This window comes from Myripristis murdjan, chromosome 9, assembly GCF_902150065.1.
Source record: "Myripristis murdjan chromosome 9, fMyrMur1.1, whole genome shotgun sequence".
NCBI lineage: Eukaryota > Metazoa > Chordata > Actinopteri > Holocentriformes > Holocentridae > Myripristis > Myripristis murdjan.
This window is the reverse complement of record NC_043988.1, coordinates 37046065-37064280: the sequence shown is the minus strand read 5'-3', so window position 1 is coordinate 37064280 and position 18216 is coordinate 37046065. Positions and strand designations below refer to the sequence as shown.

The following is an 18216-nucleotide window of genomic DNA, read 5'->3' as shown; positions in this document are numbered from 1 at the left end:
TGAAACATTTTGACCAAATACCTCAATATGGTTAATGCAGGGATGACTGCTGTTGCTCTGGGAAAATATTCAGACACTGAGATTTTAAATAATTTTTTTAATGTCTTTATTTTTCTGAGTGTAAAATATATTCAGTAAAAAAGACGACATTCACAAGTCAGCAAAGTGAGTGAGGAGGAGTGAACCAGTGAAGAGCAACATGTGATCTATGAGGATAGGGACGACTGTGTGTGTGTGTGTGTGTGTGTGTGTGTGTGTGTGTGTGTGTGTGCACCTCTTAGACTGACTTAAAGCAGAAGATGAGTGACTGTGTGGAGGAAGAGGAGGGCAGAGCAGCGTCTGCAGTGTCCAGCTGTCTGTCCATGAAGAGTGACCGGTCTAAAGATGATCCTCCTGCCTTCAGTGGTGAACCTGGACCTTCAGACACAAAGTAAGACAGCTGTTAGAGTGCAGTGTGTGTTCACTGTTTTCTTGTGAAATCTGTTTGTGGCTCATGGAGAAAGTAGACGTGACCCCAAAACTGATGCTTCAGATCATGAGCCACATCCGCTCTTTTAGCTGGACCCCCCCCCTCACAAAAAAAGGCTGCGACCAAATCATGAGCTGCTGTGAGCGACTGGGAAAGCTGGGAGCACCAGTGCTGCCAGTGGAAAAGTTAGTCTGGAGCCCTGATTTACAAGAACTAATAACATGTTTCAAACATTTGTGTTTCCAGAGGTTCCTGCCACAGAGCAGAGTCTGCAGTGTCCAGCTGTCTGTCCATGAAGAGTGACTGGTCTAAAGATAAACCTCCACACTTCAGTGCTGAACCTGGAGCTCCAGACACAAAGTAAGACAGCTGTTAGACTGTGAGCCTGATGGAATATGATGACATGAGATTATATAGCAGAGCAAGTAGAGAGGAGATCAAGAAAAGAGACTGCAAAGAGAGAAATGACTGCTCCCTGCTCTGCAATCCAGCTGTTCAACCAAAACACATCTGGGTCTGTGCTGTTTTCCACAAACTATGATGCTGTTTGATGTTTTGCACCAAAACACCTGAGAACATTTCCACCTGCACCTGCACTCACAAGTTCTTCACACACCTGAGTCTGAAGTTTAGATTCACACTGACTGACAGAGAAATCTGATCCTGTGCTGCTCAGACTGATGTGCCTGTCTCACACACACACACACACACACACACACACACACACACACACACACACACACACACACACACACACACACACACACACACACACACACACACACACACACACTAACACACATCAGCATGGAAGTGGTGGTCAAAGTCCACATGACTTGAGTTAAAGTGGAGATCCTCCTGGTCAAATATTACTGCACTGCCAGTGGAAGCTGCTCAGTCAAATGTTTTACTTGAGTTAAAGTAATCTCTTTTAAAAATACTTCATTATTCAAAAGTACATTTTCATTTCAACATCAAGGTTCAAGTTAAAAAAACAAAACAAACCACAAGGTTCAACACATTGCTGTATTATTTTCACAATGCATTTACAGAACCTGAGAACTCTCTGGATAAAATATGTAATATAAATATATAAAATATATTTATATTATATTATATAAAATATTGTTTCTAACTTGGACTAAATTTTAGTTTTTTTTTTAATTTTATTTTATTTTTACCCTGTGGTGTGTTTGTGCAGACTGGGGCCTAAACAGTCTTGGAGCTGCATCAGTTGGCTTTGACTGGAAAGCTGAGACTCTTGTGGATTCAATGAGCCACATTTGATTCCTGTGTGATGATGTTGGCCCCCATAGCAGCCATTTCACTGCAGGCAGAGACTTTTGTCACACTGGACGTCGCTGGAGAAAATGACCTCTAGTGACCTCTAGGAGAATCACAGCCTCATCAGACTTTACAGACACAAACTAGAGAGCGAGGCCGTTCAGAGGAGCTCTGCTTCTCCAGCTGGACTGACAGTGAGGGCCAGTTTCTGACACGTTTACACAACGAGGATAAGAGGATACTTAAGAATCACAATATGTATTGATCGGCTCCCAGGTGCCATGATAGTATCGATCAGGAGATCAGCATATTGTCCCAGACTGAGTGTTGTAATACCTGACTTCTGGTCCTGGAACCAGACAGGAGCACTGGAACCAGCATGAAAACCCACCTGGATGTGGAGGAGATTCAGACATTTGTTATGGGGTCTTCACTGGAGTTGTAACCATGGTGACTAATCTCAGGGTTAAGCCAAGGGGGTGTCGTCCTCTTTAGCTTGTTGAAAGCTTGTTGCAGCGAGTTTCCTCCTCACCCAGAAACTGTTCACATGTTTTGCTTTTGTTGTTGGTCAACTTTTCTTTCATGGATTCACAATAAAAATCACTAAAAGAAAACATGAGCTGTCAAGCTCTTGGATTGCTCTATTTGTCATAATCTGCTGCAGAAACTCAAAGTGGATGTCACACTGCTTACATGGACATTTAGTCTTGTAAATACTCTCTTAATTGCATTAATATTAGAATACTGTAGTCCATGTAAATGTAGTCACTGAAAGGGACATAAGAGGCCGCTTATGACAATTGTAATAACCTTGGCTAAATGTCAAGTGTCCCATCGTCATGTTTGTTTGTTTTTTACTTTTTTTTTTTTTTTTTAATATTTTAAGATTTTAGTTAAACCGTAATGTTGTCTAAACATAAACAAAGTGCTTTCATCTCCACAGGGACAGGAAGAGGAGTCGAGGTGATGTGAAGGAGCAGCTGTCCTGCTGTGCTTTGTGTCAGGAGCTCCTGAGGGATCCAGTCTCCACCAGCTGTGGACACTGGTTCTGCAGACGGTGCATCACCTCAGACTGGGACCAGTCTGATCCATCAGGAGATCCTGCCTGTCCCCAGTGTGGAGAACAATCCAGAACAAGACCTGGACTGCAGACACCCAGTCAAACCAGCCCAGTGGACGGCGGTCTGCAGGAGGTTTTAGACGAGCATAAGATCAGTCTGAGGAGGAGATGTGAATTTGTGACCGAAGGAACTGCTGCAGCAGGAAGTGGAACCCCCCTCAACAGGATCTACACTGAGCTCTACATCACACAGGGACGGAGGGAAGGGGTTAATACCCAACATGAGGTGTGGCAGCTGGAGACAACATCCAAGATGGAGACCCTCAGTGACACTCCAATCAGGTGCCACGACATCTTTAAACCCTTACCTGGCCAAGACACACACATCAGAGTAGTTGTGACGCAGGGCGTTGCTGGCATTGGAAAAACCTTCTCAGTGCAGAAGTTCACTCTGGACTGGGCAGAGGGCTTGGAAAACCAACATGTCAGTCTTGTGGTTCTGCTTTCATTCCGGGAGCTGAACTTGATCAAAGATGAGCGCTACAGTCTTCTCCAGCTGCTCCGTGTTTTCCATCCAACATTACAGACGGTCACAGCAGAGAAGCTCACCGTCTGTAAAGTCGTGTTCATCTTTGACGGCCTGGATGAAAGCAGGTTTTTATTGGATTTCCAGAACAATGAGGTTGTGTCTGATGTCACACAGACATCATCAGTAGACGTGCTGTTGACAAACCTCATCAAGGGGAGTCTGCTTCCCTCGGCTCTCCTCTGGATAACTTCCAGACCTGCGGCGGCCAATCATATCCCTCCTACATGTGTGGACAGGGTAACAGAAGTCCGAGGGTTCACTGACCTCCAGAAGGAGGAGTACTTCAGGAGGAGATCCAGTGATGAGGAGCTGTGCAGCAGAATCATCTCACACATCAAGGCGTCCAGGAGCCTCCACATCATGTGCCACATCCCAGTCTTCTGCTGGATCACTGCTACAGTTCTGGAGCACATGTTGACTACAGACCAGAGAGGAGAGCTGCCCAAGAGCCTGACTGACATGTACTCACACTTCCTGCTGGTTCAGACACAGAGGAAGAAGCACAAGTACGATGAGAGACATGACAGGAGTCAGCAGGAGCTGATGGAGACTGACAGGGAAGTTCTTCTGAAGCTGGGCAGGCTGGCGTTTGAACATCTGGAGAAAGGCAACCTGATGTTCTACCAAGAAGACCTGGAGGAGTGTGGTCTTGATGTCAGAGAGGCCTCGGTGTACTCAGGAGTGTGCACAGAGATCTTCAAATCAGAGTGTGTGCTCTTCCAGAGAAAAGTCTACTGCTTTGTTCATCTGAGCATTCAGGAGTTTCTCGCTGCAGTCTACATCTTCCACTGCTACACCAACAGGAACACAGAGTTACTGGACAGAGCCATGAGAACACACAAGAATCAATTTGGTGACAATGAGTCATCGTTGGATATCTTCCTGAAGAAAGTCATGTCTGAAGCCCTGCGGAGCAAAAATGGTCACCTGGACCTCTTTGCCTGTTTCCTTCATGGCCTCTCACTGGAGTCCAACCAGAGGCTCTTAGGAGGCCTGCTGGGTCGGACTGAGAGCAGACCAGAAGACATCCAGAGAGTCATCAACAACCTCAAGAAGATGAACACCTTCAGTGTCTCACCTGACAGAAGCATCAACATCTTCCACTGTTTGATGGAGATGAACGACCTCTCAGTACATCAGGACATCCAAGAGTTCCTGAAGTCAGAGAACAGATCAGAGAAGAAACTCTCTGAGATCCACTGCTCAGCTCTGGCCTACATGCTGCAGATGTCAGAGGAGGTTCTGGATGTGTTGGACCTGAGGGCGTACAACACATCAGATGAGGGACGAGGGAGACTGATCCCAGCTGTGAGGAACTGCAGGAAGGCTCGGTTAGTCCTGATGTCAAATCAACATTATACAAACAGTGTAGAGCTGCTGCCACACCTGACACCATCAGAAATACAATAAAGATATGTAGCTCTCTAAATATTCAGGATAAAGGATTGATTCTGAGAGAAAAAATATACTTCAGGCAGTCCAGGGTAAAAAGGAGGCAACATGATGGTGATGCCCATAGCAGCTCACCCCTACAATACTTCAAAATAAGAGTATTTGCTGTGTAATTGAACTTGAGCATCAGGTTTCTACTGCTTGCTTTCTTTTAATATTATATATGAAACACTTTTTAATTTTTTTTTATCCTGTGTGATACACAAATCTTGGACAATACAATTTAATATTACAATCATTTAACACTATATAAACACAAGAAAATCACAGACTTGACATTAAATCTGTAATTACAGACTTTGTGGCTGTGGACTCTCAGAGACTCACTGTGAAACTGTGGCCTCGGCCCTGAAGTCCAACCCCCATCTGACAGAGCTGGACCTGAGTGAGAACCTGCGGCTGAAGGATTCAGGAGTGGAGCTGCTGTCTGCTGGACTGGAGAGTCCAAACTGCAGACTGGAGACTCTCAGGTCAGACTGCACTTTTTAATGATGTGTGAACATGTAATATTCTGTTAGCTGAACAGGAGTTTCACAGGCTTACATCTCAAATTGTTGTCAAACTGTATTTTCACACAATCCTTGTGTGTTGAAGTGAAAAACTGTGAACGTTAGTGATGATATTGTACATTATTTCAACATGCAGGGGTCCAAATGGCCTCCGTCTGTGGGAATCTGTGGGAACGCCAAAATTCAATTCAATCCAATTTTCAATTCAATACAGAGGGCTCTAGTTTTCTGGGTGTGGCCAGGTGGATTTTGCAATTTTGGCACGCCATGCGTGGTGGCGCAAGTACTCCGCCGTTCCTCTTACGGGCGCATGGGAGGAGAGAAGGCGTGGAGTGGGTTTGACACAGCTGATTCACTTTAAACGAATCAAATGAGCCCCTGTCCTCTCCTTTAAAATGCACTGCGCGAAGGCGTAATGAAAGTTTACACAATTGACATGGAGGAAGAGAGCAGCAGGCGGAGCGGAGCCCAGGAGACCGGCGCAGAGTGGAGACCGGCGAGCAGTGCGGACACGTCACCAGAACCTCACAGGCAGGCTTCCGGAATGTCAGGCACATGAACAATGCAATAAATACCCACAAAAACCACTATTCAATGATACGATCACAATCAGCAAATACATATATCTTCATATCAACTGTCCCGTCACAACTGATGTCAGACTGGCACCGTTTGTGCTGATTGTGAGGTTTTGGTGATGTGCGCCAGTCAGCCAAACTTCCACTACGCCGGCTCCGCTGAATCTGTCGACACCTCCCCCCGCTGTGCTGCCACTCCCATCTCGGCGCACCACGGTCTGCGACACTTGCAAACTGTCCGCCTCTTGCGTTTCGCTGGTCGAAACTATCTCTGCGCGGGGTTCGCCTCACTGCGCCACTCTGCGCTGTGCCGGGAAACTAGAGCCCAGAGAGTCAGCGGCAAAATCTAACAGATTTCATCGGTCCAGGAAAATCCTTTCACACAGTGATGCTCTCCTCACTATCTGGACTCTGGAAACACTGGAAATTATAGCTCCATATTTTATTCTTCATTCAGATTGAGGGACTGCAGGTTGACAGAGAGCAGCTGTGCTTCTCTGGCCTCGGCTCTGAAGTCCAACCCCCATCTGACAGAGCTGGACCTGAGTGAGAACCACCTGCAGGATTCAGGAGTGGAGCTGCTGTCTGCTGGACTGGAGAGTCCAAACTGCAGACTGAAGACTCTCAGGTCAGACCGCACTTTCTAATGATGACATGAATATATGGATATTGTTTGAATCATATAGTAGCAGTAAATGTCTATAAGGCTGATATTGCTGTGAAGTTTATGTTGTGCTTTTTTAAAGTCGGGCTGCTGGTTCTTTTAGTTTTTGTGAGGATGGTTGGTCAGGTTCTGTATCATGGATGCATGCGTGCTTTGTGAGGTTTGACAAGTAACTAACAACCGTCTCAAGTGTCAGGAGAGAGAGAGGTCAGGTAAGGTAAGGTAAGGTAAGGTAAGGTAAGGTAAGGTAAGGTAAGGTCATTTTTATTTCACGTGTCATACACCAGAAAAGTAGCCCAGCCCACATGGGCTTACAAGACACACCAAGAAATACAATAAAAAGGAGCAGTAAACACAGTGAGCAAAAAGAGAACTCCTCCATATGTGTCACTCACTGTCAAGCAAATACAGGCCCAGTCAGTTAACTTGGGCAGTACAGCAAGAACGACAACTTCAGTTTAAGTCAGAGGCAAACACATCAAACATAAAGCGCCCTCATATGCTGCTGATAAGCATTTAACACAAACTGAGCTAAATGAAATACTTTGTCACTAAACAAGTATTTAAGTCTGCACTCATCAGACATATTAAACACATCAGGACGTTCTGCAGACATTTTCAGGAAGAGCTTCTATCTGAGATTATGATAAAATGGACAGTAAAACAAAAAGTGCATTTCATTTTCAGCCTCATTCAAATCACTCAGATGACATTTTCTATTTTCTTCTGGTGTTGAATGGAAACGTCCGGTTTCATCTGCCAGAGGCAGGAAGCCACATCTCAGCTGGGCACAGACAGACCTCTGTGCTCTGGTTGGTAAATACACTTTATTAGACTGAACCTTCTCAGTTTAGCTTCATACATACATTTATAATTTTCAAGTAATATTGATTTAATTTGACTAACTCTACAGGATAATTTATTTCAGTATATGTATTGCAGACCTGCCTCATCAAATATTTTGGCCAGTACTCTGGTCCAAGAACAGTTATTTGAAAGATCCCAAAAGAAAATTAGTTTAGTAAGTCTATTATCAGCAGGTTAATTAATCTATTCCACAGTGGCACCATGTCACCCTGGTGCTGCACTTGGCATGGCTCCCAACCCAAATCACCACATACAGCAAGTGTGGGGGCCATTTTATGTCCACCAAGAAAACAACACATGGCTCTGTTCTGAACTGTATCTCATTTAGTTTGCTCACAGTAACCCCAAACCCCTGCACTGTAGTCTACAATAGGACAGACACAAGATTTAAACAGCTGTGTACAGGTTTTATAAGCAAGATCTCTACATAACTTGACCTCATTCAGGACAGCACCCAGAGCCCGACCTGCACAGTCAGATCAGATTTTTATTCCTCTTTCAAAAGTAAGATGGACATCTCGAGTAAGTCCTAAATATTTATAATACTCAGTAAATGACCAAAGTGTTGGCCCAAAATGAAACGTAACCTTAGTGTGTAACTCACCCTTTTTCCTGAAATGCATAATCTGAGTTTTATCTTTGTTTATCTTTAGTCTCCATTTACTACACCAGCAGCACAAAATATCCAACAGATTCTGGAGATCAGTTTCAGTCTCTGCAAGGAGGACTATATCATCCACGTCTAGAAAAGTGCCAACCGTACAATCAGCCAGTCTAACACCACAAGCTGCTGCTTCATCTCCAAAACCAAATCATTTCTATAGATGGTGAACAGAGTAGGAGAGAGCACGTCCCCCTGTTTAACACCAAATGGGGAAGGAAACCAAACTGTTCTGTGATCACTGACCTGCACACATGCAACTGGGGCCTGTAAAGAACTTTTAAAGCATTCTAAAATGTTCCATCTCTACCAGATTTCAGTAGTTTGAAACTGAGAAGGTCATGATTTATGCAGTCAAACGCTTTCTGAACATCACTGAATCAACAAAACATATGCTTCCCTTCCTGTGTTCCAGCATGAACTATAGTAGTTAGTGAATATATGTGGTCAGTACAGGCTCTATTCTTACCAAAACCATTCTGTTGGTCTGCCAGCAGATCAGATGTTTCCAAATAACAATACAGTTGTTCATTAAGTTTACTAGAATAGAGTCTGTAGACACAACTCAGAAGACTTGTCCCCCTGTAGTTCAGAGGATCTCTAGGATCATTATTTTGAGACTTAGGGATAGGTTTTACTATAGATTTACACCAAACAGAGGGCACCAAGCTATACTCCAAAGAGATAGAAAAAAGATGAGCTAAAATTGGAGATAAGCAGAGTAATTTCAGTAGATCGTTAGCTGCCTTGTCTGATAAATATCCAAAACACTGGAAATTATAGCTCCATATTTTATTCTTCATTCAGATTGAGTAACTGCAGCTTGACAGAGAGCAGCTGTGCTTCTCTGGCCTCGGCTCTGAAGTCCAACCCCCATCTGACAGAGCTGGACCTGAGTGAGAACCAGCTGCTGGATTCAGGAGTGGAGCTGCTGTCTGCTGGACTGGAGAGTCCAAACTGCAGCCTGAAGACTCTCAGGTCAGTAGAGGGGTGGAGTCAGTCCTCTGAGGTCAGTAGAGGGGTGGAGTCAGTCCTCTATAGGGGTGGAGTCAGTCCTCTGAGGTCAGTAGAGGGGTGGAGTCAGTCCTCTGAGGTCAGTAGAGGGGTGGAGTCAGTCCTCTATAGGGGTGGAGTCAGTCCTAGAGGGGTGGAGTCAGTGCTAGAGGGGTGGAGTCAGTCCCAGAGGGGTGGAGTCAGTCCTAGAGGGGTGGAGTCAGTCCTCTGAGGTCAGTAGAGGGGTGGAGTCAGTCCTAGAGGGGTGGAGTCAGTCCTAGAGGGGTGGAGTCAGTCCTAGAGGGGTGGAGTCAGTCCAGGCGGGGCAGCTTGGTTGCTTGGTTCTTGTGCTGGACACAGTCAGTGCAGGCAGCATTTCCTGGGAAATGTTCAAAGTGCTCAGTGGCCTCAGGACTGGACAGACAGACAGAGAGAGATCAGCCAATCAGAGCAGCCACAGTGTGTTGGGGTCATGTGACCTGCAGGTGATGATGATGATGATGATGAAGAGGATGATGGTTTTGTGTTCATCCCTACAGGCTGGAACATGTAAAAGACTGGATTCCAGCAGACAGCCTGAGAGGATGTGAGTACTGACACACACACACACACACACACACACACACACGCATGCACCAAGCATGCACACACACACACACACACACACACACACACACTCACACACACACACACACACACACACACACACACACACACACACACACACACAAATGTTAGCGAGCTGAAACTAAATGTGTGTGTGTTTCCAAAAGCAGCTCAAATCAGCTGACAGGACAGAGAAAGCTGGGCGTACTGGGAGCTCACGTGCTGCAGAGCTCCAGCTTGTCCAGGCTGAGTCGTGGGTTTGAATCCCACCTCAGGCCCTTTGCTGCAGGGCGGCCCCTCTCTCTCCCCGGCCTTTCCTGTCTCTCTCTGCTGAGTCCAGTCAAAGCTACAAGGACAAAAACTACTTTAACATTACAGAGAAAAATGAGTTTTCCTCTGTCGATTGATCTCATACATAAGCCTGGTGTTTTTTTCCTTTATTAGTGAAAGAAAGGTGAACAAGTGGAGTGCAGAGAGTGACAACATTAGAAAACAAATTAGAAAAGGAGAAGACAGGATGAACAGATGTGGAGAGAAAGAAAGAAGCAGACAGGAACTCAAACAAAACAACACAGAAAATAAGAAGAAAAAAAAATAAGAAAGCAAATCAATTGTAGTTTACTTTTGGTCTGTGTGTGTGTGTATGTGTGTGTCTGTGTGTGTGTGTGTGTGTGTGTGTGTGTGTGTGTGTGGTGTCCCCCATCAGCCATTTCTGTTGTTGTTGTTTGATAAAAACACATCAGCTGTTGAGTTTGTGCCAATTGTGATCAGAAGTTCTTTAAGGAATGAAGCTGGTTTTGTGTGTGTGTGTGTGTGTGTGTGTGTGTGTGTGTGTGTGTGTGTGTGTGTGTGTGTGTGTGTGTGTGTGTGTGTGTGTGTGAGTGTGTGTGTGAGTGTGTGTGTGTGTGTGTGTGAGTGTGCGTGTGTGTGAGTGTGTGTGTGTGTGTGTGTGTGTGTAAGGGGTGTGTGTGATGAGGGTAGGGGGCAGGTAAGGACAGAGAGGGGTAGAGAAAAAGAGGGAAGCAAGCAAATCCTCTTTAAAAATGAATTGAACCCAAACTCAAATTGAAAACACAAAGTGTAAAATGACATTAAAAATAAAAACTAATGAAAAATGCCAAACTATAATAACCTCATAAGAGCCAAGAGAGTGTGAGTGAATGAGGCTTTCTGAGGTGTGTTGTGTGTCTTCTCCCCATCAGATGCCTGTGATCTCACACTGGATCCAAACACAGCAAACAGAGACCTCGGTCTGTCTGAGGACAACAGGAAGGCGACAAGGGAGAGAGAGGAGCAGCCGTATCCTGATCACCCAGACAGATTTGACGAGTGGCCTCAGGTTCTGTGTAGAGAAGGTCTGACTGGGCGATGTTACTGGGAGGTCCAGTGGAGTGGAGAGGTTCATATAGCAGTGACTTACAGAGGAATCACAAGAAGAGGTGAAGACTCTGTGCTTGGATACAATGAACAGTCGTGGAGTCTGGAGTGCTATGATAACAGATACACTGTCAGACACAACAGTGAGGACACCTTCATCTCTGTCCGTCCCCGTGGATCTGACAGAGTAGCAGTGGATCTGGACTGCTCTGCTGGGACTCTGTCCTTCTACAGAGTCTCTTCTGACAGACTGAGACTCCTGCACACCTTCAGCTCCACCTTCACTGAGCCGCTCCTCCCTGGGTTTGGTTTGTGGTTTTCTAGTTCTATTGTGGTTGAGCTGCGAGTTTGTCAGAAACAAACTCTGACCTGAAAGAGTTTAGAACATGTTTGGATGATTTGCGGTTTATGGTTGATTGATTTTTTTTTTTTTTAATTGTATCAGGCATCTTGGTGGATAATTGTTAACTGATTGATTGGACAGGTCTGTAAAAATAATAAGTCATTAAAATGTTGGTATATTCAAATCTTAAGGTCCTCACACACCAACGGCGTTATTTTCGTGCGAATATTTCGTATTTTTTCGAACTCACAACATGCAATCAGTACTTGCACATAGAATGCGAAATACGAAAAGTCGAAATACGAGAGATTTGTTTTTCGCAACAAGCTCGATTTTTCTAGGCAAACAAACTGCAGCAGCCAATCAGCAGCCTCCATTCCCAACAACAACATGAGGTCAGAGCCTGCAGGAGAGGCAGCGTCTCTCCTCAGGAGCTGCCCACTAAAACATCCTGACAGCCTGCCTCACACAGACAGCCAGGCTCTGCTCTGGGTCAGTGGGATCCCCATAGTTGGTTCTCTGTCTCTCTGGATGCGGTGCCAGCAGACCCAGGAGAGTCTCCAGCTGTCCCACAGACATCCCAAAATAAGTTCAGAAACAGTCATGATACAGTTTTAATTCCTGTATCAGCAGGAGGGATTCTTCTCTGTCCCTGCTCTGTAAAAGTGGGTGTTTGGACGGGTAAACAGTTCAATAGTGACAAGGTCCTCATCGGGGGACGAAGCTGACTCCATGTTTTATTCCTGTCAGAACGCTCTCCTGCGCGCTGCGGGATTCATATTTCACAATACACACATTCACATCGCTGATTGGTGTGAAGAGTTAAAGGCCAAATTTTCGCCAGTGAGTTTTTTCGCACTTTCGTTCCGCTGTTTAGCCACGCATGTTGGTGTGTAACAAACTTTAATGTTGTACCAAAGTGTCATTTAAACCTCCTCCTCCACTGATTGATTTTTTTTTGTATTTCTAGTCAGTAAACACAGACGTGAGAATGACAGCACATTGCTCACTGCAGAGCTGTGACTGGAGCCCCTCCCTTCACCTGTTGACCTCCAAGTCACATTAACATGTTTAATGGTCTATTAATGGTCTATACCTGGAGCTCGAGCCCTGTTTCCAGATCATCTGGCATCATCCTCAGATGTAGAGAACATCATGTCACCTCTTGCCTCAGTATTGTTCCTGAGACCGGAGACACTGAGCCCCCTTCACAGTTGATGTACAGCACACTGTATGTATTTGAATTGTGTGACGTCCTCTTTGATTGGATTAAAAATGTAAATATTGGGCTTCTTCTCTTGTTTTATGTTTGTGTGCTACGGAGCCGCGGAGGGGCCACAGAGAGAAAAATAAAACACAGAAGGCCTCGTTTTACTGCATTGTGCACTAGAGATGTTTGAGTGTGATCCAGATACAGTTTGAGTCTCTTTTTGAATAAATGAGTTTGGTAGAAGTGTAGTCCTCCTTACAGTGCGGTGGCAGGCTGAGGGCTTCCTGCTGCTGGGAGCTGTGGGACAGAGCCAGACGGCTGAGAGCCACCCGGAGCTCACGGGAAGCTGCCGAGTCCGTGTGGACAGGGAGGGCCTGCTGTCGGCTGGATCTCTCTCTCTGGGTTTTACCTGAAGTATGAGGGACCATCAGTGCAGCATCACTAACATGCGTGTTTAGCACTCATAAGCTAATTTCAGCACTGACTGTGTATCAAGTCTAACAGTTCCTGAATCCCAGCACCGGGCGTCGGGTTCTGTCACTTGGTCCATTTTCTATTCATATACACTGTTTATATTATATATATACTGCTTATATTTATATAGGCTGTTTATATTCATTTATATATACTGTTTATACTTATATATCTTATTTTTTATATTTACACTTCTACACGTCCAAAACACCGATCTGCCTCCAAAGCACCAAGCCTCTCCACAGCAGCTGAGACATTTGACATCTTTACCAAAAACACAGTATTTGTGACTGTGACTGTGTTTGGACTGTCTGAGCCATGGAGGCGTGTTTCTGACAGAAATGACTCAAACACATCAGGAGGCTCAGAGCCGCCCGGGGCATCAACGGGCTTTATGGCTGCTTAGGGCCCCAACCACCAGAGGGGCCACACACTCACTGTGACTCTGTGTTTCTACTCTTACCACAGACCAGCGGTCCCCAGTCCCCGGTCCGCGGCCCAGTACCGGTCCGCGAGGCATTCCACGCCGGACCGTACCGCCCGACTGAGTTCCCGCATTTATTTTTCTGACAAAAGCTCTAAGGGCACACACCTGATTTCTTCTCGTTTACAGCTTCCTTTACAACACACTTGGCCCCCGGTCGCCAGCTTTACCGACACACACACACACACACAAACACACACACACACACACACACACACACACACACACACACACTCCTGTACACTGTACTGTCCCTTAATGGGGCCACGGCTCCTGTTGTCAATTTTGATTTATTTGTCGACCTAGGTTTGGATGAACGGCTGAACGAGGAAGACAAGACAGAAGAGAAAAAGCCGAGATACGCGAGAGTGACGAGTGAAGAGGTGGATCAGCTGGAGAGGTCAGGAAATGAAGCCGGTACGGCCCGGTCAATGTCTTGGGCCGTCAAATGTCTACAAGACTACCTGACAAACACCGGGCAAACAGCTGATTTCTAAACTGTAAGGAAAGAAGTGCTAAACAAGATCCTCCGTGAATTTTATGGAGCTTTGCTTTCTGAAATAAAGAGAATGAAATGCCTCCGCGGATTCGGCACCACGGACAGTACCTGCTGAGGCAGAATCAGCACCACGGACAGTACCTGCTGAGGCAGATTCAGCACCACGGACAGTACCTGTAGGATTTTCCACGGAGATGTGCAGCTGTAATTTTGTTCTTGTTATTAATGTGTTAATGTTATCAGTTATCAGTTATTAATTAGCCTATTAATCGTTATTAATTTGTTTAGTCTTTATGAGTTGCCCAGGCCATTGATTTAATTAATTTGCCAATTTGTTTGCATCTGTACATTGAAATGAACATTTAATAAATCAACACATCTGTGAAAACTGATATTTCAGAGGTAAATTGATAACAGCCTGAAAAGGTGATTAGCAAAAGCCCCCGAAAGGTGGGGTTAAAATTTTATAACTGTTCAGCCTTAATGTGACTGCTTACTGTCGTTAGCCATATTAATCGGAGCTGACGTTAAATTGGAGTATTGTCCGTGGTGCTGAATCTGCCTCAGCAGGTACTGTCCGTGGTGCTGAATCTGCCTCAGCAGGTACTGTCCGTGGTGCTGAATCTGCTGAGGCATTTCATTCTCTTTATTATAGAAATTAAAGTTCCATAAAATTCACGGAGGATCTTGTTTAGCTCTTCTTTCCTTACAGGTGAGAAATCAGCTGTTTGCCCGGTGTTTGTCAGGTAGCCTTGTAGACATTTGAGCTGCAGCTGCAGCACTGCCTGAGGTGCTGGACGTCCCACAGCAGCGTGCAGACAGGAGAAACCGGTGTGTGTCTGATGCAGTATCAGTTGTTACCCACTCTGCTCTCACTCACCTGATGGGTCAGGACACACACATCAGGCTGCTTTTTCTGGACTTTAGTTCTGCGTTCAATACCATCAATACTCATTCTGCAGACACTAGCCAACAAACTGCTGCTGCTGGGGTTGGAACCATCAAAGTGCAGCTGGGTTCTGGACTACCTGACGGGCAGGCCACAGTCTGTGAAGATCCACGGTGTCTCATTCTCCACCATGGTACTAAGCCGCCGGTCTGCAAAGGATATCATGCCAATAAATAATGTTGACATATATAGGAAGAGGAAAAAAGCGACTAGAGATTGCCCACCTGTTCGGCTGTGATCGGTGGTCTGGCTCATGGACTGATGTTCCTCAGCCTCATCGGCACCGGCGTCTCTGTGCTGGTCCTCTGTGACAGACCTCCACCGGTAAAACCTTCATAGGAACTTCACAGGGATCCACAACATCGACGTATGGATACATCGTTTGAGTGAAAGTGTGTGTGAAGGGGTGTGTGTGTGTGTGTGTGTGTGTGTGTGTGTGTGTGTGCTCGGCTGTAAGCGGCTCTCAAGTGATGTCACCTGCCCCGGCGGCCATGTTGGAGGTCAGCTGGCTGTGCTTCCCTTTCAGCTCAGGGTTTCTCAGAGCTTCTGTTTGTGTCGGTGAGTTCGGTGACAGGCGGCGTCAGAAAAACACCTCTCACTGCTCACAGGGAGAGAGAAGAGACCGAACGCAGCAGCGACTTTAATTCCAAACCTTTCCACAGACACAGGAAACCCTCTGAAGCTGCACTCTGATTTGACAGCAGCCTCGTCAAACTGTTTTTAAAAAAACCTGATAAATGACATCCGGAGTTCAACACGTCACTTTTTCCAGAGCTGACGATGAAAGCAGCTAACGAGTGAGACATCTCGCTTCCCTCCCGTCTCTGCTGGCCGCTGCACGCGCTCAGTGGATCTGCAGGTTCTGGTTTCTGGACGGTTCAGGTGTCTGACAGACCGACTCTGATGTTCCTCATTCTGGCCCATAAACAGTGGGATGATTAATTTTAATTTTAATTTTTTTTTTTTGGTTTGTGTATGATCTTTGAACCAGCGACACTTTGTGCAATAAATTCAGTTTTTGCTGGCATGTTGCTTTGTGTATTCTATTGTTATAATTTCATATTTCATGTACATACTTTATACTTTATTGAACATGTAAAAAAAAAAAAGACAGGGATAAATAAACAGAAGTATGATATGTAAACAATATGAGCAAATAATTGAGCTAAATTGATTGATTGTCAATTGAATAATATAGTTCTATGCAAAACGTGTCCTATCCCTTCATATTGGCTGACAAACAAACAGGAAAAACAAGATTTCAGGTGGTACTGTCTGTGGACAGGCACAGCAAAAAGAAAACAAAACAATACAAATTCACTGTTACATTCCATATTTTTGCGTATTGAGTTCCTGAATGTTTTCTTCAGTTTGGTTCAGGTGTCACATGATTTCATCTCCATGCTGCAGCTGTTCCACAGACTTACACCTCTGGTTGAGATACAGTGGAGTTTTGCATTTGTTTACCTTTTCCCATTCAGTCTGATGATGTTTTAGGTGCAGTTTGAGCGGCTGCAGCGTCTCCGGGGGTTTCTGCGGCGTCTCCGTGGGTTTCTGCGGCGTCTCCGTGCTGATGGACGGGTTTGGCTCTAAACAAAGCCGAGACGGGCCGTTTGATGGATGTGCTGCTCGTGTTTTCATCTGCAGGCTCGGCGTTGACTGGAGTCGATGTTTTCCAGCCGCAGACTGAGCGTTTCCTGGCCGGGAGCTCGAGCTGCTGTTCAACACCTCAGGCCTTTTCCTTCTCCAGGCCCTTTTAACACAGAGACAGAACTCATGTTGGACATTTTATGATCTAACAAACTAAAGCAGGTCAGGTTTACAGGTGCAGGTGAAGTGCAGATGCTGATGATGTGAGACCAAATGATGGAGCAGAAATGTGGAACAACAACGTGAGCGTCTCAGTGGAAAGCTCCAGAACATGAACCATGAGACCCGACACACAGACGGGACGGGGGACGGGACAGCAGCTCCTGTTGGGACCGGCTGGTTTGTATCCGGACACTGAGTCCCCCCTCTCTGCATAAACACTCAGGACATCTCCTCCGTTCACTTCTGCTCTGAATCAAACAGCGATGGTGTTCCTGAACACTTCAGTGATGTATCAGTGTGACAAATGACTTTCCACAGCGAGGAACTCAGTAAAGTAATGCAGTACTGTTTTAAAAAGTTCAGTGTAATACATGATTTTGTTGAGGGACGAGCCCAGCATAGGTTCACACCACACAGCATGAAGACGTTAAGCCTCCTGTGGTCAGAGGGTCAGTCCAGTTGGTCCTGACCAGTTGAGCCTCCTGTGGTCAGAGGGTCAGTCCAGTTGGTCCTGACCAGTTGAGCCTCCTGTGGTCAGAGGGTCAGTCCAGCTCCATCAGTGTGAACCAACAACCTGATGCTGAGCAGATTCTCTTGTTTGTGTTTCTGCTTCTTCTTCTCTTCTTCCTCCTTGTTTCCAGCTTCAACCACTGATCCACTTTCTGGATTTGTTTGGTCTCGTCTTCCCGCTCAGAGCGAGCAAACGTCCTCGCTCCACGACCACGGCAGCAGATTGAAACCACAAACACACATCTGACACCTTCAGGAACCCAGAGGGAGAACTGAAGAGAACATGGGATTTATCAAACCATATTTACAGTTTTTATTCAGTTTATTATAGAACAGGCTGATTATTTTAAATTATGGATATTTATGTGCCGTACTCCAATATACCACCAGGGGGTAGCGAAGTCCCATTTGAGGACCACTGCCTTAGATTTATGTTTTATGCAAAGGCAAACATTTAATGTTACTGCACACAGGGCACACACACACACACACACACACACACAGACTGTGACATGCTGATAGTAACCAGGAGCGCAACCCCTACTTTCTGAGGGGATGCAGACACATTACAGGCGCCCCCCGCCTCCCCACTCCCGGCCTGATTTTTTTTGGTCTTTTTTTTATATTTACGTGTATAAATCTTATTTATTCATGGACGAATAAAATATAAGACTTTTATTACAGACTTTTAGCAGATGCCATCACCGACCTCATGTCTGTCTCCTTCACCCCTTGCCTATGTTCTTCTCCGCTAAGTCATACGGTCAAACAAGCATTATTTAATAGTTTGAATAAATTACACATCTTGCTAATGCAATTTTTCAAT

General features: G+C 45.5%; 1 protein-coding gene across 1 annotated transcript; it reads left to right on the top strand.

Moving 5' to 3' along the window:
• The first annotated feature begins 328 nt into the window (after window positions 1-328).
• LOC115364842 (protein NLRC3-like) lies at window positions 329-12332 on the top strand. The gene is made up of 6 exons (XM_030059477.1): window positions 329-430; window positions 2697-4733; window positions 5151-5324; window positions 8941-9123; window positions 10504-10535; window positions 10935-12332. Exons 1-6 carry the CDS (start codon window positions 363-365, stop codon window positions 11480-11482), a joined length of 3042 nt encoding a protein of 1013 aa, XP_029915337.1. The 5' UTR covers window positions 329-362; the 3' UTR covers window positions 11483-12332.
• Window positions 12333-18216: the final 5884 nt, after the last annotated feature.